General features: G+C 39.9%; 2 protein-coding genes across 22 annotated transcripts in view; one reads left to right on the top strand and one right to left on the bottom strand.

The window, feature by feature from the left end:
- The window catches only part of APAF1 (apoptotic peptidase activating factor 1), a 145896-nt gene extending 145080 nt beyond the window's left edge, over nucleotides 1-816 (bottom strand). For 19 of the 20 annotated variants that reach the window (XM_049093997.1, XM_049093996.1, XM_049094000.1 and 16 more), the window contains exon 1: nucleotides 676-816. The gene's annotated coding sequence lies outside the window, so the exon portion shown is untranslated. The remainder of the gene's footprint in view (nucleotides 1-675) is intronic. The other variant, XM_049093992.1, reaches the window with a different exon arrangement.
- Nucleotides 817-940: 124 nt separating this feature from the next.
- On the top strand, nucleotides 941-21559 carry LOC112654407 (IKBKB interacting protein). 2 transcript variants are annotated; one of them, XM_025438901.3, is made up of 3 exons: nucleotides 941-1451; nucleotides 8716-8833; nucleotides 20089-21559. In XM_025438901.3, the coding sequence occupies exons 1-3, from the start codon at nucleotides 1279-1281 to the stop codon at nucleotides 20842-20844; spliced, it is 1047 nt and encodes a 348-aa protein (XP_025294686.1). In that variant the 5' UTR covers nucleotides 941-1278; the 3' UTR covers nucleotides 20845-21559. The 2 variants fall into 2 exon arrangements, with proteins under 2 accessions (XP_025294686.1, XP_025294685.1); XM_025438900.3 differs by lacking the exon at nucleotides 20089-21559 and adding an exon at nucleotides 13031-15732.
- The last annotated feature ends 1414 nt before the right edge of the window (nucleotides 21560-22973 follow it).

The raw sequence follows: 22973 nt of genomic DNA, 5'->3' as shown, positions 1-22973 counted from the left end.
CTTTTGATAATTTCTCTTCCAGTACAGTGGCAGGTTATCGGTTACTCCTTGCCCCAGAAGTCTGAGCCCCTGAATTCCGCTACTGAACCTCCAGAGACGCCAGCTCGGGCAGGAAAGCGAGACGCAAACTTACCCAAACCTGTGCACCAAGGTCTTACCGGGAGAGCAGCCCTGCGGGGACAGACTGGCAAGTCCAGGTGGGGGCGGGGAGGTAAGCAGTGGGGGCTCCCGAAGGGAATGGGGGGAGCCGCGCGCGATCCCGGGACAAGCCCGGGCCTCCCAGGTGCCCCTCCGCAGCCTCCAGAACCCGGAGACCCGAGTCGCGGAGACGCGGACGCCCCCCGCTCCCCCCCCCCGGGTCTCCCAGGTGCCCTTCCAGGGCCTCGCAGCCCGGGGCGCCTCCAGACCCCCGGAGACCTCTAGGTCGCGGAGAGGCGGGCGTCGTCCACCGCCGCCCCCGCCCCTGCCGCCCGCGCAGTCCCAGGCGGCCGAGGGGAGGCCGGTCCGAGGGCCGCCGGGGGGTGGACCCCACCCCACACACAAAGGGAGGAGGGCCAACTCGAGCCGTCGCTCTTCCCTTCCAGCGGCAGCTGCACCGCGGCCGGAGCCCGGCGCCACTCCGGGCGCCGCCGCCACGTCAAGTCCTCGCGGGTCGCTGACGCCCCGACTGCTCACCTTCAGCTCCCTCGCCCCTTCAGCCCAGGAGTAGAGGAAGCAGCGTCCCCCGGACCTGTCCTCCGCTCCGCCTCAGAACCGCGGAGCAGTCAAAACCCGCCGGGCCCGCCCCGCTCGGACGGCGCGCGCCCGCGCACGCAGACACACGCACCCCGAGCCGCGCGCACGCGCCTGAGGGAGCGGCCCCGCCCCGCCCCGCCCCGCCCCGCCCCGCCCCGCCCCGCCCCGCCCCGCCCCGCCCCGCCCCTGGCGCGGCCAAGTCGGGGCGCGCCCCTTCCGGAGGACCGTGGGCCGAGGACCCGGCGGCAGCGCGCTGCAAGTGGCGCCCCTGCCCGCTCCCCGCGCCCTCGCTGCCGGGCGGGCGGCCCCGCGGTCCTCGGGTGTGCGGCGTTCACGGAGAGAAGGACTGCGTCCAGGTGCGGCGGCCTGAGGAACTAGAGGGCGGGCGGCCGGGGGACGCTGTGAAGCGGCGAGGACGGCGGGGAGAGGAGCCGGCAAGCTTGTGGGCGGCGCCGGTCCAGGCGGGGGCGCGGTCAGGGCCGAGGCGGCCACGTCCCGACGCCCGGGGGTGGAGAGGCCGCCTGGGACCTCGGCGGTGCAGACATGTCGGAGGTGAAGAGCCGGAAGAAGTCGGGACCCAAGGGAGCCCCCTCGGAGCCGGGGACGCGGAGCGAGGGCGGGAAGAGCCCCGAGGCCCGGGGCGGCGGCGGGGGCTGGGCGGATCCGCGGACCGGCGTGAGCCTGCTGTCGCTGGGGACCTGCCTGGGCCTGGCCTGGTAAGTGGACGCGAGGCCGCCGGGGCCTGTGTCCGGCCTGCGCGCTCTCCTCGGGCCCCTCCCGGCCCCGGCCCCGGCCCCGCAGAAGGGCCAGCCCAACCGTCTTGGTTTCCTTTTCGCTCGTCTTACAACTTAACTTTTCCTCCCTATTAGCACGTAGTGGGCCCCGATCGCTCCGTGGGAGCTGAGACCAAGGTCTGGGGACGACTCAGCCGCGTCTTGAGAGGTGCCGATGCGGCGCAAACTGTGTCAAGCGCCTGCTACCCGTCGGATGCTTTCCCGTGTTTGTAACCCGTTGTTTCCCGTCCTCTGCACGTTTGCCTCGGACGCGGTTGCCCCACCCTCACGCCAATGACGCGCAGCCTTGAAAGATTTCATGATGATCTCAAGGCAGCAAACGTTAACGACGATGTCAGAGATTGGAGAATCTCTCCTTTTGCAATCATCGTTTATGCGTTATGTGAATTGGAAGCGTATTCCTAAATTACAGATTTATTTCGGTACCATCAGATGACAAGAGTGTAGCACTCGTGTTCACCTAAAACTGAGCAGCTGTAGGTTTTGTTTTTTTTTTTTTAGTTTATTTTTTCATGAAAGAGGCAGAGACACAGGCAGAAGCAAGCTCCCTGCGGGGAGCTGCATGCAGGGCTCATCCCAGGACCCCGGGATCAGCCATCAGCCGTCAGCCAAAGGCAGATGCTCAACCACTAAGCCACCCAGGAGTCCTGAACAGGTATAGTTTTTTAAGCCAAGCAAATAGCAATACATTGTTTTCATAGAAAAAAAAATGAGTATTAGAAATGACCTTAAGGGGCCACCTGGGTGGCTCAGTTAAGCGTGTGCCTTTCGCCTGCCTTTGGCCCAGGGCGTGATCCTGGAGACTGGGGATGGAGTCCCACATCAGGCTTCCTGCATGGAGCCTGCTTCTCTCTCTGCCTGTGTCTCTGCATCTCTTTCTCTATGTCTCTCGTGAATAAATTAAAATCTTAAAAAAAAAAAAAAAAGAAAATGCATGTGTCTTTGGCTCAGGTCATGATCCCAGAGTCTTGGGACTGAGCCCCCAACCCTGGGCTCGTTACTCAAGGAGGAGTCAGTCGGCTTGTGTCTCTCTCTGCCCCTCCAACCCTCCCCCCCCCCATGTTCTCCTTCTTTTTTTAAATTTTTATTTATTTATGATAGTCACACAGAGAGAGAGAGAGAGAGAGAGAGAGGCAGAGACACAGGCAGAGGGAGAAGCAGGCTCCATGCACCAGGAGCCCGACGTGGGATTCTATCCCGGGTTTCCAGGATCGCGCCCTGGGCCAAAGGCAGGCACTAAACCGCTGCGCCACCCAGGGATCCTGTTCTCCTTCTTTAAAATAAAATCTTTAAAAATTTAATCTTAAAACCAACTTAGTGATTTTATTTGCCCCAATCATTTTTTTTTTTTAAGATTTTATTTATTAATTCTTGAGAGAGACAGAGAGAGGCAGAGAGACACAGGCAGAGGGAGAAGCAGGCTCCATGCTGGGAGCCCTGGACTCCCGAGTAAATTTAGAATTATACACTGCTGGTGACTCATCCAGAGTCGAAATAAATAAAAGATTTGTTATAATAAAGTAAATGTCATTAAATTTTCTCTTCAAAAAAAAAAAGATACTGTTCCATCTTAGTGATACAGCATTTTATTTATGTAATATTTTGATTTTGATCTTGAAAGAATAAATTTACCCTCTTTAATAAATTTACTCTTAAAAAAAATAAAAAAATAGATTTACTCTTGTAAATAAACTGCTCTTATGTCTTCAAATGCATGCCCTTCTTTAGGTAAGTAACTCTTCTATACTGAGAAAGTTATTCAGTAATAGAGGTAGTAAACTAAAGGATACAGATCTTCCTTGACTTAGGATAGGGTTACTTCCCAATAAACCCATTGTAAGCTGAAAATATAAGTTGAAAATGAATTAATATACTTTATTTACCAAATATCATAGCTTAGCCTAACCTCTCTTAAATATGTTCAGAACACTTAACATTCGCAGACAGTTGAGCAAAATCATCTAACAAGCCTATTTTACAAGAAAGTGTTGGATATCTTATGTAATTTATTGAATACTGCACTGAAAGTGAAAAAACAGCATCTTGTGTGGGTACAGATTGGTTGTAAGTGAATCAGGTGTTTACTTTCCCAGTCATGTGGCTGACAGGGAGCTACTGCTGCAGCCATTGCCTAGCATCAGGAAAGAGGATGCTACCAAGGAGAGGATCAGGATCACACTGCTAGCCTGGGAAAAGGTCAAAATATAAAGTACAGTTTCTGTTGAATGCATGTCACTTACACACCATCATAAAGCCAAAAAATCTAAGTCAAACCATTTTAAGTTGGGGATCATCTGTATATGTTGCTTCTCTCTGGGATCTAATACACCTGGTTTTAGTTATTAAATGTATTTTTGATTATGCAAAGATTCATATTCATACAAGATAAATTACATCATAAAATGTTGGGCTAAAAAAAATTAAATAAAATGTTGAGCTTTTCAATAGTTAACATCCTGGGAAAATACTAATAGAAATCTGTAGGGACACCTGGGTGGCTCAGTCAGTTAAGTGCCCAGCTCTTTTTTTTTTTTTAAGATTTTATTTATTTATTCATGAGAGATACAGAGAGAGAGAGAGACATAGACAGGGAGAAGCAGGCTCCACACAGGGAGCCCGATGTGGAACTTGATCCTGAGACTCCAGGATCATAACCTGCCAAAGGCAGAGGCAGAGGCTCAACCACTGAGCCACCCAGGTGTCCCAAGTGTCCAGCTCTTGATTTCAGCTCAGGTCATGATCTCAGGTTTGTGGGGTCAAGCCCCACATCGACCTCCACACTGAGTATGGAGTCTGCTTAAGATTCTCTTTCTCTCCCTCTCCTTTTTCCCCCTCTCCCCCTTCTCCGTCTTTCTCTAAAAAAAAAAAAAAAAAGAGAGAGAGAGAAAGAAATCTATAAAGGAAAACTTGAAAAGTAGACACTTCGGTGTAGGAATTTACTGTTGATGCTTACAGTAAAGGCACAAGTTACATTCAAAATCTTCACTAACATCATTTTTCATCTTTTTTTTCTATTTTTTTGTAAGTGAAGTTTTATCTGAAAAAGTTTTATCTGAAAGGCAGGGTTATGTTTTAAATGCCGATTTTTAAATGGAATATGGTTACTGTTTTCCTGAACATTCAGTATTGTGCCTGAAAATGAAGCTGTAGTATGAAACATAGGACTAAATGGTACTGACCTTAGTGGCTCTAGAACTCCCCTTCTTTCAAAAGATCCATAATAACAGATTCCTTTGTTTATTTGCCTCTTTTTTTTTTTTTTAAGATTTTATTTATTTATTCGTGAGAGACACAGGGAAAGGGAGAAGCTGGCTCTCTGCAGGGAGCCCGATGCAGGACTCAATCCCACGACCCTGGGATCACACCCTGAGCCAAAGGCAGACATTTAACCACTAGGCATCCCTATTTGCCTCTTTTTCATTATTAAGTTGAAACAATCAGAGAAATCCTATAGATCCTCAATCAACTGTCTGCCACCATCAATGATTACTAAAGGAGCTATGTAGAGAACACCATCAGGTCCTACAGGCCCTGGATCAATATAAGTGTATGTAGACTGCAATGGATTCTGAAGGAGTCAAAGATTCCCTTTGTAAGGCCCATACTAAACTAGCCAATTAACCTGGGACCCTTTCTTGCATATCCTTTTCCCATATGATAATGCAAAGAGGCCCAAAAACAGAGTAAGAGAGTTCTCTTCCTGTAAGTGGTCTAATCTATCCATTCCATTCTTGATTTGCTATAAATCTAACACTGGTTTCAAAGGTGGACAAGCCTGGGACTTCCATCAGATGTAAGCCGGAGGGAAACCTGATCCTTTATACCACTGTTGGCTTGTCCAAGGGATGGAAAAGCAGCTGCACAGAGCACTCTGAAAGAAATGGCCAAGGTACTTAAAAAGTGTAGTTGATGTGTGGTACCCTAACTGCATAAATTTGAACCCATTTAATCTTTACAACAACCTTATGAAGTATTATTATCCCCACTTTACAGGGGAGGAAACTACAACAAAGCCAAATAACTTGCCCAAGATGATTATATAGCTAGTAAGTGGCAGGACCAAAGTTGCTCAGCTCCACGCTCTTAACCAGTATGATATGCTGCCTCCCTCGATACTAATCCAAGAGGCCAAGACCCTAGACATAAAAATCCCTGGTCCAAACTAATTATAGTCCTTTTCTAACTAGAAGTTATAGCCCTTAGCAGACCCTGTCTGTCTCATCTAAACTGAGGATGACAGGGAATAAGGGGGCCTTGAACTTCTGCTAAAAAATGCCTCTGACTCAGCCACTTGGGTGGCTCAGTTGGTTAAGCATCCAACTCTAATCTCAGCTCGGGTTTCCGTCAGAGTTGTGAGTTCAAGCCCCATGTTGGGCTTCATGACGGGTGTAGAGCCTACTTTAGGGGGGAGAAAAAAAAAATATATATATATGGCTCATAAAAAGGAAACTGACCTGGATGCCAATTTCAAGAATTTAGTTTTTCAGTACTGAAGCTACCTTCTGTCAACATCCACTTCTAGAAAATCATCCTCTTCTTTAATGCTAAATGAGTTAATATTTATAAATCATTTTAGAAGGGCAGCCTAGGTGGCTTAGCAGTTTAGCACCGCCTTCAGCCCAGGGCGTGATCCTAGAGACCCGGGATCGAGTCCCACGTCGGGCTCCCTGCATGGAGCCTGCTTCTCTCTCTGCCTGTGTCTCTGCCTCTCTCTCTCTCTCTCTCTCTCTCTCTCTCTCTCTCTGTGTGTGTGTGTCTCTCATGAATAAATAAATAAAATCTTAAAAAAAATAAATAAATCATTTTAGAGTAGAGCCTGACACATCTAAACAAAAAATAAAATGAATATGTTAACTCAGCATCATGTAAACCACTTTTCATTTTTTTCATTACTAGCACAAAGTCGACTTTATGCTTGTTTTTTCTTATATGTATTATTATTCATATGTAGTAATGGTGAATCTTTTATTTTGTTGAGAAGCTAGCCATGGAAAAAATCTACAGATTATCATCAGATTATATTTGCACTAACATGACATAGTTTTCTTCAAGGTTTTGCTTAATATTTGAATTTTGAAGAGAAGTCCTGAAGTAGACAATATTACAATATTTAATAAAATGGAAAATGCTGTAGTGTGTTATAGTAGTGAATCAACTTTCACAAAAAGTCTCTTAGAATAACAATTTTATTCTGAATAAACATTCTGATCTGTAGGATAAACCCCTGAGGTAACACTGGAGTAATGAATGATAAAACTAATCTCTGAAATTAGATATTTCTTTAGGTTGTTCTCCATCCTTGGTCTCTGTCTGATGATCTCAGATAAGTCTATATGCTAAAAAGAATCTCTTAAAATCCAAGAATGAAACAGCCAAAATAAAAGAGAATAAAGTCTACATATTCATGTTTGAAAATTAGGATAATGACATTTTCTAGTAGCCAGAAATGTTATTTAAAAGTCATGGGATCCCTGGGTGGCGCAGCGGTTTGGCGCCTGCCTTTGGCTCAGGGCGTGATCCTGGAGACCCGGGATCGAATCCCACATCAGGCTCCTGGTGCATGGAGCCTGCTTCTCCCTCTGCCTGTGTCTCTGCCTCTCTTTCTCTCTCTGTGACTATCATAAATAAATAAAAATTAAAAAAATAAATAAATAATTAAATAAAAGTCATATTATCACATAAGAGAAAAGACAATCTGTTCTAGTTATGTAACCTGGGCTTATTTAATTCATTTATAGGACAGACACTAGCCATCATCAAAAGAAACTTATGGGGCGCCTGGGTGGTTCAGTTGGTTAGGCATCTGACTTGATTTTGGTTCAGGTCATGATCTCAGGGTCATGGGATCAAGCCCCATGTCAGGCTCTGCACTCAGCTGGGAGTCTGCTTGTCTCTCTCCTCTGCTCCTCCTTCCCCCCCCCAGTTCTCTATCTCTAAAATAAATAAATTTTAAAAAATTATTTTATCCAGTATAGTATTATTCAAAACCAAAAAGTCCATTTTTAGTTTTGGACAGTTTTATAGCAAGCTGGCCTAATAATAACATTTATGAATTGGAAGGATCACCACCTTTGCAAATGATACACAAAGCTCAGAAGTCTTTCACTCATCTCTGAGTTTTACAATTTTTAAATGTTTGTCTTTCAACAGACGTCAGTTTCATAGAATACTATGAATTAGTGCTTCTCAGCTTGACTGAGTACTCAGATAATCTGGGGAGCTTTTAAGATTTCCAATATCCAAATCACATCCTAAACCACACAAGCCAGAATTTCTGTGTGTGGGACCCAGGCATTAGATTTTTTTTAAAGCAGACAAGTGACTCCAGTATGCTGCAAAGCTTTTGAACCACTGCCCTATGTACTATGATTTAAATTCTCTTCAGAGGAAGGGATCTGCCCAACCACTTATTGATGACTTGATAAAGAATTTCAGCTGCTCTTTTTCGGAGCCCAAAGAATTCAGTCAAAAGTAGATGAACCAAAATGGTATTCGATCCAAAGCATTTCTTTTGCATTTCATCTCCTGTCCTATACAAACAAAAGTATATTTATTGTTCTTAAGATTGGAATAACTTCTTTATGCTTCTACAATCTTTACTAACCAGATGAAGAACATATGCCAATTTCAGAATGGCATCTAAAGGACACATATATGACCCATATCGTTGAGTATAACCAATTGTAGAGATTGTACATCCTGCATTGCATATATGTTCTATTGCCACTTTGATGATGACTCCTGTTTTCATAGTTTTGGCTTGTTATTTTGCAACTTCTGGTCATCTCTCTGTTCCATTCCACTGCTTTGTCTTCTACATTTACTTTTTTCACACAAGTAACTCTTGGTTCTACATTTCAGTATGAAAACACATTTCCTAGCTATTGCCCAATATGGCCTTGAGAAAAATAGGAGAGGTCCCATATCTTGTTCGAGATAATTCATCATTTCTTCCCCAAAAATATTTTTTGTGCATGCAACTATCGCACCATCTCACTCATTGGACTGGGACTTGAACAGGATAGAGTTTCACTTTCTATTGATTTGTTAGAATAAACTACTAAAAGCTGTCACCACTCATACCAGAATTTATGTTGCCCTTTACCAGAAGTATAAAATGTTTCCTTAAAATTCAAACTTAAGTAGATATGAATTAGGAGGTAGTGATATTTTTTCTCTTTTCCAGGTTTGTATTTCAGCAGTCAGAGAAGTTTACAAAGGTGGAAAGCCAATACCAATTACTGAAAATAGAAACCAACAAGTTCCAAGGACTTCAAAGTAAAATCAGTTTCATTTCAGAAAAGGTAATTAATTATTAATTGGCTTACTTGGGTAGGTTTTCCCATTTTTCTTCCCTACTACCACCCTTCTACCCTAGTTCATAACTTTTTCCTACCTTTTAGAACATTACTGTTTTAACTCACTGGTTTTCATACATTTTCACATTCTCCCTTCAATCCAATTTAGACTCAGATTATTTTGAAAAGACAGGTTTTTTTTGTTGTTGTTTTTTTAATATAACAAATGTTACTGTTACTAATATTCTCCTATTGATGTGACTCCAATTTTTTATCTAAATATAAAATGTCTAAAGCACTGAAAATATGATTGGCCTTTAAGTATAAAATTAGAATACCAACAGCATTTGCTAGGCAAAGATCCATCAGGTTTTTTTTCTTTACTTTCTAGTTGGTAAATTTATATACATCTGCATGTAAGAATGACTAAAAATAAATATTGATTTTGTAGCCAAATGAAAATTAAAATCCTTGTGTATTTGTGTTTCTTCAAGCTGCAAATGCAGATGCATTATTCCTGGAATTCTTAGAAATGTGAGACATAAAAAATTTTTAACTACCATGCTCCCAGGAGAGGTCAGCTGCAATCAATAAGGCATCATTCAGGACTTACCTGGCTACCAGGAACCAAGCTATCATTGGGAAACAAGCCTTGTTATTTACTCATTCACTAAACCTTTACTTGTGTCATAAAGTAGGCAAGGACTTGTGCTTGGCACCAAGGTGAGCAAGGATTTACAAAAACAGACAAATGAAATAGAGGATCTAATTTCCTTTGGCCTCATGCACAGAATTAGTATATAATCAATCCCCCAGAAGAGAAAAGCCACAGTTGAAAATTATGCATCCCTTGCATGTGCCAGGGGATTCCACAGAGGGAGAGCCCAGCAGCCTTGGGGAGAAGCTGCATGATGCTGCAAGAGTGGGTATTTTGACATAGAGCTCAAGTTGGAATCTCGTTACATTTCTTAGGGGCTCTTCTAATCAGAGTGAACAGAGTTATAGGGGGGAAAAATCCCAGGAGATAGAAACTCCATATACTTAAAAGCTATTGAAAACAAATTTTAGGGGGTGCCTGGGTAGCTCAGTTGATTAAGCGTCTATGTTGTGATCTCAGGGTCCTGAGATTGAGCCCCATGTCAGGCTTCCTGCTCCACTGGGAGCCTGCTTCTCCCTCTCCTTCCCACTCATGTTCTCTCTCTATCTCTGTTGTTATCTCTGTATCTCTCAAATAAACAAAATATTAAAAAAAAAGAAAACAAATTTTGAAAAAAGATGTCCTTTTTTAAATAAAAAATTTGGTGGCAATTAAAATGCTTTTGAGGCAGGTTTTTAAAATACCATTTTTAAATTATTTTAAAATATAACTTCTCTTAGTCTCGATTTCATCATTTAATAAATGAGAATAAGATTTTTATAAGGATCAGATATGATACAATATGTATACAAACTTTTTGAAAACTATAAACAGTAATAAATTTAAGGTATTAAGCTTTTTTTTTAGCTCTTTTTTTAAAAAAACAAAAAAACTACTAGGATATATTGACAGCCCATAAATGCAAATTATTGTGACATACTAGTCACTGTCTATTTTCAGATTAAATTTTGAGACCTTTATTATTCTGAAAAATTGATCTTGTATTTGGGGTCTACTGTATACTGCCTCTGGATTACAGTGATGCTCTGGTGAACAGCCTAAACAGGAAATTATCTTAGATAAAGATACACTTACCTCTTCAAAAAGCCGATGATAAGACAACTAAACAGTATTACTGATATACAAATATTTCTCAGAATTGATTTTTAGAGGATCTTGTATTATAGCTACATGTGTACATTAAAGATAATTTTTAAAGATTTTATTTTTAAGTAATTTCTGTACCCACTGTGGGGCTCAAACTTACAACCCCAAAGGTCAAGCATTGTTCTCTTGACCGAGCCAGCCAGGCACCCCTAAAAATAATTTTCAAACAAGGTTTCAGAGTGGTCTTCCTATATTAGTCAGTCCTGTTACACATTGTTCCTAACTATCACCTGGAATTGCTTCAAGTCTTAATGGGGGGTGGGAGAGGGCAGAAGATTAACAGCCATTCTTCTTCCTAAATGTCCACAAACATGTTTTTCATACCCTAAGATATGGGGGCCACAAAGAGGCATCAGACATGGTCTCTTCCCCTAAGAAATTTAGAAGCTGCTATACCTTCACCTAATAACATCAGTCTGTTAAAGAGTCAGATTTCAGAGACACTTCTAAGCCTTTCCTCTTTACCCTCCAGGCTGCTCTTCTCTCCTCAGAGAATCCATTCTCCCCTTGCTAATTCTATCATGACACAAATAGTAATCTATTTTGATTTTTCATTGTTAGCAATTTGCCTCCTTTTCTGCTCTTTAAAGCAAACACGTGTCCTTTATCTCTATATCCCCAGTGATGGATAATGGAATAGGAGATAATAAATCCTAGTGGGACTCCAGAATATTGTGATGTAAAAGATGCAAAATGCTATCTCCTCTGTCAAAATTTGAAGTCAGGAACTATATTAGGTCTATATTTTCATATCTAGTGTCTAGCACAAGATCTGGCACAGAGTGAACACTGAAAATTTCTCTAATTATGTGTGCTGAGTGCCAAACAGGTGTCAAATACACAACACCATAGGTGCTCCAGGAGCTTGGGCTATGGAAGGATGCTACAGTGAGGAGCTAAGATCTGCTCTAAGCCTGGAAGGAAAGACAACTGAGCTAAGCAACAGGAGGGAAGAATAACATACAGAGATAAATTTTGGACTTTATTCTAGAAATATTAGGAAATGTGGGGGTTTTTTTTAATTTTTTTTTAAGTTTTTTATTTATTTATGATAGGCACACAGTGAGAGAGAGAGAGGCAGAGACACAGGCAGAGGGAGAAGCAGGCTCCATGCACCGGGAGCCTGACGTGGGATTCGATCCCGGGTCTCCAGGATCGCGCCCTGGGCCAAAGGCAGGCGCCAAACCGCTGCGCCACCCAGGGATCCCGAAATGTGGGTTTTTTAATACCGTACCATGATATGTACAACAGTTTTTAAAAGCTTAATCTGGCTGTAGTATGTAGGATGATTTAGGAAAGAAGTAACCAGAAGCAGATACTAGATAATACTTCTCGTATTTTCCTTGATTCTTGAAGTCTGTTTTGGGAGCCCCATGTAAATGCTTCCTTAGCTCTTCCCCTGTTGTAACATATGTAGACTTAGTTTTCTCCCCAATTAAACTAAGCTGCTCAAGGGCAGAACCACGTCTTGTACAGTATTAAGTCTTCAACATAATGCTGCGAACACTTAGTAAGTTAACGATCATTTTAGGCCTTCCTGTAGTCTCTAAGGCTGTTACCTATGTTTGAGTATAAACTAAAGGAGGTCCACAGCCTCCTATGTTCTGGACACATGAGGAAATGCCAGGAGCTTACCAAAATTTACAGAAACCTTAGCACATGTTGCTATTTAATGTGAGTTGCCTCACTTAACTGGATTTTTATTCATTTCTGCCTTTGTTATAACATCTGATTCTGGTACCTTCACTGTAGGTCAGTCAAGAAATTTCCAGGCAGAAACTCTTCCAGAATCATAGAACTTAGGAAACTTAAAATTTTATTAGTTCAGTTACAGTTTCTAAAAAAGCAGAATAACTATAATGACAACTAAGTTGCTTTCCATTTAAGTAAGAAGGAAATGTGATATACTTCAGACTTTATTAACATCATTTCCCCTGTAAATATCCCTCCATGAAAATGTACAAATATTGTGAATTTAGGTGTATGTTTTTCTACCATAGTGCTAATCTATTACATTTGTTTTTAAATCTGTTAAAACAACTACTCAAATAACGAATGTTTATGTCATTATGGTTCTGATATACATGGATATTTTAGACATCTTCAGAATTTGAACTGAGAGTGTGATTGTAAAAAGTGTATTTCCCTAATATGAAAGTTATTAAGAGGCGCCTGGGTGGTTCAGTCGACTAAGTGTCCAACTCTCGTTTTCGGCTCAGGTCATGATCTCAGGGTCGTGAAATCAAGCCCCACATCAGGCTCCACTAAAAATTCTCGCTCTCCCTCTCCTTTGTGCCTTTCTCCTTGCTCATTCATGCTCTCTCTTACTCTCTTAAAAAAAAAAAAAAAAAAAAAAGTTATTAAGTAGCCTTGGGAATTGTTTTGTGTTATAAATGCAGCTTGAGTCTACCGAAAATATCCTGCAGGAAGCTACATCATCCATGTCTTTGGTGACCCAGTTTGAGCAGGAAGTATCCAGCCTCCAAAGTATCATGCATGACATCCAAAATAGTGAAGAGTTGCTCACCCAAAAGATGCAAAGCCTTAATGAGAAATTCCAGAATGTTTCAGATTTCTGGAAAAGAAGCCTAGAAGAAATGAATGTTAATACAGACCTTTTCAAATCAGAATCAAAACACATACATTCTCAAGTTACTGTCCAGATTAACTCAGCTGAACAAGAAATAAAACTGCTCACTGAAAGGCTAAAAGATCTGGAAGACAGCACACTAAGAAATATTAGAACAGTAAAAAGACAAGAAGAAGAGGATCTTCTACGAGTAGAGGAGCAGCTTGGCTCTGGTACAAAAGCAATTGAAAAGCTAGAAGAGGAACAGCACGCTCTCTTTGCCAGAGATGAAGACCTGACTAATAAACTTTCCAACTATGAACCCAAAGTTGAAGAATGCAAGACACATTTGCCAACAATTGAAAGTGCTATTCGCTCTGTTCTCAGAGTCTCTCAGGATCTGATAGGGACAGAAAAAAAGATGGAAGACTTAACTACTCAGATGTTCAATATGGAAGACGATATGCTGAAAGCAGTATCTGAAATAATGGAGATGCAGAAAACCCTTGAAGGAATTCAGTATGATAATAGCATATTAAAGATGCAAAATGAACTGGATGTTCTAAAAGGGAAGCTTCATGATTTTATGGTATATTCAAGTACAAGAGAAAAGGGAACTTTAGAGGAATATGATCTAGAAAATAAAGGAATTCATAATGACTTTTAATGCACTACATTTATTCTGATCATATTGTTACACATAAATTTATTAGTTCCATGCTTTTGTGTTACTTTGACATGCCTTATTTTATCCTACATTACTGGCAAATACGTGACATATCCACACACATGGATTATCCAGAGAATCAAAGCTTATCTAAGTAATAAAATTTTCATTTTAGCCATTTTAAATAGAAATATTTCCAAAATATATCTCCACCTCCTTAAAGCAATATTCTTAATTTTTTAATGTTTTCCTAATAATTAATGTACATTATGAATTTCACCTATTATATTGGACCCAAATACATTAACATCTCTTGAAGCTATTGAGGAGTTTCCCTTCTTACTAACTGACCCTAGTTTGCTATTTTTTCAAACCTTATGTCTATATCTTATACCTTTTCTGTCACCTAAAGATGTGACCCATTGGCCTGCTGTTACTGTCAGGTTGGTTGGTAGGTGATGTGGCTGCCTAACCAGTTCTGCATTTCCTTTGTAATTAACTGCAGACTAAGATCCGGACCACCAAGTTCATAGGAATTTTGTCTAAAAAGAAAAATAACATGCCCAAAGGAGAACTTGAGGTGCTTTGCTATGAGTCAATATGTACGTTTTGAAAACTATGGAGCCTGGGGAACATTTTTACTTTTCATTAACGTTCTAAAAGCATACTATTATAAATACTTGTAAGAATTTTTAAATAAGAGTAAATATGGATGTGTCTGACCCTTGATCTCAAGGTGACAATTTGAGCCCCATGTCAACCATAGATATTTTTTTAATTAAGAAAAAGGAGTAAATATGTTCATATTGAAAGTTTTACCTATGAATTAAGTGTGTCTTTGTATACCTGGGCTTTTTTTTTTTTTTTTTTAAGGTTCTAACTGCGTTACAGACTCTTTAGTTTGCTAGATACATGATCTCTAGATAAAGTATTCTACCTACAATAAAAAAAATACCAATACACCTGTGGCCCATTTTAAAGAGGAAAAGAGGGACACCTGGGTGGCGCAGCCATTGAGCATCTGTCTTTGACTCAGGGTCTGATCCTGGATACCTGAGATCGAGTCCCACGTCGGGCTCCCTGCATGGAGCCTGCTTCTCCCTTGCCTGTGGCTCTGCCTCTCTCACTGTGTCTTTCATAAATAAATAAAATCTTTAAAAAAATCAAAAAATAAAGAGGAAAAGACAGCATGATGAAAAATTATTACTATGGTAATTAAATGTATGTCATTGTTTTTAAAGAGTTCCCAAACTAATCACCCAACCAAATTTGTGATTTTATTTTACTCTAAATCATATAATGCAGTCACAAGGAATAAGATGTGGACATACTGAGATGTGATTAAAGGGAGATCTAGTCAGATTTTTCCAATAATGATAATCAGAAATGTGCAGGGTTGGGAAAGCACATAAGACTTTTATTGGTTACTAATGCATCAAGAGTGTCCAAACCTGGTGTTGAAAACTTGAGTCGACTGCATATGGAAGTACTGTTCTTGTGTCTTCTTGCCAGTAACCAACTGTAGTCCCAGTTTTATAATGCAGTATCAGTGGAATTAAACACAAAGAACTTGAAAGCAATCAATTGCAAAAAGTAGTTGCGGTCAGGTAGTTTTATTATGTAAATTTGCACAATTTTGGAAAAATCCCAAACAAGTTCTACTCTGGGGTTAGGAGGGCCTCTGGTAGATAACCATAAAAATGAGCCTGAAAGAATGCTACTATTAAAGAGTATATCATTAATTTCTGGAATCTTAACATTAAGTTCCTTCACCTCTGAACATCCAAGTTCTTGTCTGTGTGCACTGACAAAATTGTATTTGTTTGCCTTTATTTTAATGCTAATAAAATAGATTCTAAAGTTCACTAGAACTTTGTTGTTTCAACCTCCATCCCCTCATGGCAGGTGTGATCTCTTATATTTTGTTTGCTGAGCCTATCACCAGATTTGATACATCATTAGCTTTTATATACCATAGTAGTTGCTACAGAAAATAAATGGAAACAAAGTGACCACTGTGTTCTATAGTAACAGTTACAAACAAAACCTACCCTTCCACAAGTATGTCATGAGAAAACTATTGTGTAGATGTATATACATATAATGTACACATGTATATGTATATTTTCCTTTAACTCAGAAATTCTCCTCTAAACAATTATCAGTAAACAGTTTTAGATGTACCCAATGTGTCTTCCTCTATTTCTTACATTCATTTATATATCACAGATACTTGAAATTTCAAAAACTTCCCTGTGTATCAGATATTAAATTATATTGTTAGTCTTTCCTTTAAGGAAGATTACCATATTGTAAGACAAATTTTGTGTCTTTGTAATTGATAATAAATTTTATATCAATTAATTTCTGATAGTACTACTGGGCCCATTTTTTAAATTTAGTATAAATAAATCACTTTTACAAAACAAACATCTAATTTTTTAAATTTTGGATGCAAAGTTTAAAGATATATTAATAACAATATTTCCTTAAATTTTGGAAATTAATAACAATATTTCCTTAAATTTCTAATGCTTAGAAGCTGTTGACTAAGTGTACTTTTTATATTTTATAATGAAAAATGTTGATTTATTAGCCTCATGGTTCTGTAGAAAACTAGTAAGATACAAAGTTAATTGCATTATTTTTAACCTCAACCTGATTATAGACCTTTGTATATATCTATAATCTTAATCACAGCTTAATATATCATTAATGATAGTAAAAAAATTAAAAATAATGATGCAAATTCACCAAGCACATGTAAAAAGATACATTTCTTTATATACTTATCTCATATTTGCAATTGGCAAAAGCTCTGTAAATTTACCCAGCATCTGTTGGTTGGTTTGTTTTCAGTTCAGCTATTGAACTATTAATTTAATACAAATCAAAATGCTCCATCCCAGCTTTGACAGCAAGGGAGGAGAGAACTAGCATTTTGGAGCCTATTATGTGCCAAACACTGCTAGGAGGTCTACATTCATCATCATCACAGTAGCAGCTCTGTATCCTGAGTACCTACAATGACCTGCATTATCACTCCTTATCACAAGAACTTTGCTGGCCATGACACGCATTTTAAAAATGAGGAAACTGAGGCTTAGCAAGGTTAGGAAATGTGCAATCACACTGCTAGGTCTGTCTCTCTACTGATCTCCCACAGTACAATGCAATCTGCTACTATTCAACCAGGTGGAGAAAATCACAAGAAATCTGCTATGGATAGAACTATCTTGAGAATTTTTAAAAACCATAATTCAGCCAAATGTGTCGACTACCATATCACCATCAAACGAGACTGTAAGTCACCCAAAAGTTGTAACTATGATGTAAAATTGTTTGGGCCTTGGACATAAGAAGAAACCAATAAATGTTTAGGGAATAGTGGGAAAGCAGTGGTGGAGAAAGAGCCTCAGACTAGAATCTTCTAGGCTTTGCCACAAACTGTGTGTTCTTGGGTGCTTTATTTGGGGGCTCAGTTTTTTAATTTGTAAAATGAGGAAATTGTATCAAAAAATCTCTAAAACCCCTTCTGGCTCTATGTGGTTTTAAATTTTAGAGATTAATAAAATTTCCAGGTCCTTTAGTTACAGCTCAAAGATCCTTTAGCACAGTTTTTGGAAAGCCAGTTGGACCCAGAAATCATTCCCTTGAACCATGTTGCTCTACTTGTAGATCCAAACAATATTTAACATTATAGGACAGCATCTAGCTCAGTAGCCTGTATACATGATAGGAATTTGGTAAAAATCTTTTGAGCTACTGGTGGACTCCAACATTTCTATGCATTCTAGGGAAATAGTTTAAACAAGCCCTAAGTAGTTTCTAAAAATAATTCTGTGAAACAATTTCAAGACTATTCCTGCACTGTATTAATATTTTAGTAAAGATCAACAGAAGTTCATGATAAATTGCTTTTTATAAGCTACCGAGTGAAACAGCTTTACTAGCAGTTTCTTAATGATCTGCTCCTTCTAAGAATAAAGTAAGTGCTTTCTGATGAGTCTTAACTGTGTGGTACTGTTAGGCTACATTTACTCTACCAGAGTAAATACATTAATAAATAATAACCTAGTAATGAATTAGATGAAATAAGCCATCTACTTCCTTCATTGTTTGAAGTCTCTGATTCAGCAAATACACTTGCAAAACCTTTCTCTTAAAAATAGCACATACTTTTGCAATCACTACTTGATTTCCTTCCTGTTTGTGGTTATATATATTTTTTAAGATTTTATTTATTTATTTAAGAGAGAAAGAGTATGAGTGGGGGGAGGAACAGAGGGTGAAGGACAAGCAGACTCTCCCTGCTGATTAGGGAGCCCAATGTGGAACTTAAGCCCAGAACCCATAACCTGACCTGAGCCGAAGTCAGACACTTAACCCACTCTGGAGCCTCTGTGGTCACTCTTTAATGTCACACCCATAATAACATATTAACTCTCTGGCTTCTCTACTAAAGAACACTTGGGGTCACCTCCCCCTACCAATAATTAATAGAGCATAAACCTCCTAAGAAGAAAAATCCTAAAATATATTTTGAAATCAAACATACATGATGAGGCAAAGAGAGGAAATTACTACTTTAACTGTTCTCCATTTCAACTTGTCATTTTTTTTTGCAGCTATATTGTTACTCCTTTTTTAAGCTGCCATAAAAATAATATTGTGAACATACTAAATTTTTATTTGCATTAAATAAAACTAAGTTGAAATGTTATCAAAATAATCTCAAAAGATTAGCTGAGTAAACCAGGCAAATGCAATTTTATAAAGGTAATTCATAACATTGAAATACACAATTATTTTGGAAATAAAACTTGATGTCTTTAGATAAAACCGTAGATCTTGTTTTGTAAAACTGCTTTTCAGCTTGCATATTCCTTGTTTTCTGATTTTATTTATTTATTTGAGAGAGAGAGAGAGAGAGCATGAATAAGGGGGAGAGGCAAAGGGAGAAGAAGAAGGAGAATCCTCAAACAGACTCCCCCTGAGCGCAGAGCCCAATGCAGACCTCCATCCAGGATCCTGAGATCATGACCTGAACCGAAATCAAGAGTCAGACGCTTAACTGACTGAGCCACCCAGGTGCCCCTTTGTTTTCTGATTTCAAATAATCTATTTATTGTCATTTTCCTTCCCAAACTAAACTATAATCTCCTTAAAAGCAGATACTGTTCTTGACCATACTAGCACACACAAGCCCAATAAACACTGTTGAATCCAAGTTGTTTAGGGTTTTTAAAAAAAATTTTAGGGGCCCCTGGCTGGCTCAGCAGTTGAGCGTCTACCTTCTGCTCAGGGCGTGATCCTGGGGTCCTGGGATGGAGTCCTGCATCAGGTTCCCCAGATGGAGCCTGCTTTTCCCTCTGCCTATGTGTCTGCCTCTCTCTGTGTGTCTCTCGTGAATAAATAAAATCTTAAAAAAAAAAAAAAAAAAGGAAAAAAGAATTTTGGAGATAGTTTTTTTATTGGTTGTTTTGTTTCTTACATACCTATTTTCTATTTTCTCCACTAAACTACTAAACTGAGTTGAGGTCACAACCCAAGCTGTCCTCATCTTTATATCCCTCATACTTGGTATGCCTAACATAATAGGAACTTAAGAATTATTGAACTTTTCAGGGTCTCATGGATAAATACCCCCAGAAAGTTATTCATAAAAGTAATAGGACAGGGACACCTGGCTGGCTTAGTCACTACAGCATGCAACTCTTGATCTCTAGGTTATAAGTTCAAGCCCCACATTGGAGGAGATTACTTAAAAATAAAATCTTTAAAAGTAATAGGACAAGAAAGCATATACACATGGAGTCTTGAACATTGGTACCTTCATTCTAGCACTTGAAATAACTACAAACAAATTTGTTTCAGAAATTATATTGCCGTCTCTGATCCCCAGAAATTTACCAAAGTTCATCTAGAGAAGGCTTTGTCCTCTCTTCTCCAGCAAGGAAAAACACTCCACTCTCTCTCATTTAGCTCATTTTGCCACTATACCAAGGCTGATGGTATAAAAATAGCTGAAAGATGTGTTACCAGTTATACTTTATTATATTTCCTTCATGTTTTCCTTCTTAATCATTACTAACACACTTGATACATCTTTTATCATGCTTTCCAGAAGAAGGGTAAAATGGTAGTTAAAATATCAACCTGAATTCTATATATTAAACTTTTAATCAATTTAATTATTGTGGTGCTATATTTTTTTATAGTGGCAGAAGTCTGAAGCTATCATGGAACAGTGGAAGTCTTTTCAAATAATTGCTCATCTAAAGCGTCTACAGGAGGAAATTTATGAGGTAAAAACTTGGTCCGATAGGATAACTGAAAAACAGAGTATACTGAACAACAATTTGACAGCTCTTTCTCAAGATGTGACAAAAGTAGACCAAAGTACAACTTCTATGGCAAAAGATGTTGGTGTGAAGATTACAACTGTAAAAACAGATATACGACGTATTTCAGGTTTAGTAACTGATGTAGCATCATTGACAGATTCTGCACAAGAATTACAAAATAAAATAGAAAAAGTAGAAAAAGATACAGTAAAAAACATAGGTGATCTTCTTTCAAGTAGCATTGACCGAACAGCAATGCTCCGAAAGATAGCATCTGAAAATTCACAAAGAATTAACTCTGTTGAGAAGACACTTTCAGAGCTAAAGAATGATTTCAACAAGCACACAGATAGGTTTTTAAGCTTAGAAAGTGACAGAGCTAAAGTTTTGAAGACAGTAACTTTTGCAAATGATCTAAAACCAAAAGTGTATAATCTAAAGAAGGACTTTTCCCGTTTGGAACCATTGGTAAATGACTTAACACTACGCATTGGGAGACTGGTTACTGACTTACTACAAAGAGAGAAAGAAATTGCTTTCTTAAATGAAAAAATATCTAATTTAACAATAGTCCGAGCTGAGATTAAGGATGTGAAAGATGAAATAACACACATTTCAGATATGGATTAGCTTGAAACCATTTAGATGAGACTGAGATAACTTTAATAACATGACCTCTGTCCTGTTATAAAAAGACTGACAGGGGCAGCCCTAGTGGTGCAGCGGTGCCGCCTGCAGCCCGGGGCGTGATCCTGGAGACCCTGGATCGAGTCCCACGTCGGGCTCTCTGCATGGAGCCTGCTTCTCCCTCTGCCTGTGTCTCTGCCTCTCATTCTCTCTCTGTGTCTCTATGAATAAATAAATAAAATCTTAAAAAAAAAAAAAAAAAAAGACTGACAACTCAGAAACAATGACATTTTGGAGCAAACATCATTTTGTATCTGATTCGGGAAACCGAATAAAGGAAACCTCACTTACATGGAGTTGCAAGGCCAGAAGGGGGAGTTCTCGCGCCACTCGGCTCCTTGCAGCCCTTTGCCAAACAGAAGGAAGCCATTGCTTTCCTACACCAGTAGGCGGAAGATTTTTCTCCTAGACACAGCAGACCAGCCAGTAAAAGACTATCACAACCCGATCAAGGAGCAGCCAAAACACTGCAAACTCCCAGTTCACTCCAGTGGAATTTTTTGTTTATAATAAAGCCCCTCTCAACTGCCCCCTTTCCTCTATGAAAAAGCATTCCTCTTCTATGTTCACTGGACTTGCCTATGGTCTTGCCATAGCCTGCGTGTCTGGAATTGCAGTTCTGTTATTCCTGAATAAACCCATTCTGCTGGTGAAATAACCGGTTGTTTTATTTTTAAGGTCAACAGATTCTATTCTGAACAGTAAAAACAAAATATTTTAAAAGGTTGAAAAAAAAAAAAAAAGGTTGAGCAGTTGATGTCTCAAAATAAATATGCTAAAGTGTATACTTGCAACTTTATATAGCAGGAACCCAGTGCATTCCCCTGATACACACTCTCTTACACACACACAGAGTCCAGACAAGAAGTAGGATCTGCCATCTGCCACTGGGAAGCCTGGATGGGGCAGGATCTGAACCCCATTTGCCCTCATTAACTGCCGGGGAGCATAGTATACATACAGCTGGAGCCCTAACTGGAGAACTGCCCCTCAGGCTCAGGGCTGTAGCATTCATTAGTCATCTAGGGGAAGGGAAACCAGAAAGGCCACAGCCAGGGAGCTGAGGAAAGGAGTCATGTAAGCCTTCCCAGATCTTTCATGGCTTTAGGAAACAGGAAAAATTGACCTAAAACAGAGAAGGGAAGTGATGGCTAGAGCAGGGTTTGAGGGGGAAGCATTATAAGTTGCAGGGGGCTTGCCAAGCCTCAGATGGAGACTGCCCCAAAGCAACACAGCTCATGTGTGGCGATGATGTAACCAGAGCAGCCTGGGCAGAGAAGGAAGTTCCAACATTTAAAACAGCATTATATAATTCTACGCCTATGAAAGTCTAGAAAATGCAAACTATAAAGGCAGAAAATAGATTCGTGATTGCCTAGGGATGGCAGGAGGTAGAGATTATAAAGAGGCACAAGGAAATCTTGAGGGGTGAAGGGTATTATCTTAGTTATGATGATGGTTTCACAGGTATTGTACATGTATCAAAATTCATTAAATTGTACTCTTTGAATATGTATAATTTATTTCACATCAAATATTCCTCAATAAAGTTGTAAGATAAAGTACAATGATCTTTAAAAAAACACAGTGCGTTAGTTCCAGTGTCCTATGCCTAGCACGAAGGGTGTCCAGATGCACAGAACCAGCCTAATTTTCGTGACAAAAAGCCAAGGCTTGGGGATGAACCATTCTGGAACTCTTTGAAGTGACTACCTCTGTTTGAGTCATGTCTGTTTAATACAGTAGGAACAACATAAGATTTTGAAATCAGAGTTATCTGAGGTCCTATTCTGGCTCTATCAACACAGAGTTGTGTGGCCTCAGACAAATTTAGTGTATACGAACTTTCATTTCTTCACCTATAAATGAGGACAAATAAATTCTGCCTTACAAGAGGGACTGCAGTGGACATTACTATTAACTTATCTAAATTGCCTTTGCACATAAAGGGCAAGGCCATTAACTAATATAACAAAAGTTACATAGTAGGGGACGGTGTTTCTGTAAATAGCTCTATACTCCACAGTATCACCATAGCACATCCTAATACACTATCCAATGTTGTAATGATA

The sequence above is a fragment of the Canis lupus genome, chromosome 15, assembly GCF_003254725.2.
Source record: "Canis lupus dingo isolate Sandy chromosome 15, ASM325472v2, whole genome shotgun sequence".
Lineage (NCBI taxonomy): Eukaryota > Metazoa > Chordata > Mammalia > Carnivora > Canidae > Canis > Canis lupus.
The sequence above is the reverse complement of the archived record's forward strand: the minus strand, read 5'-3'. Positions and strand labels throughout refer to the sequence as shown.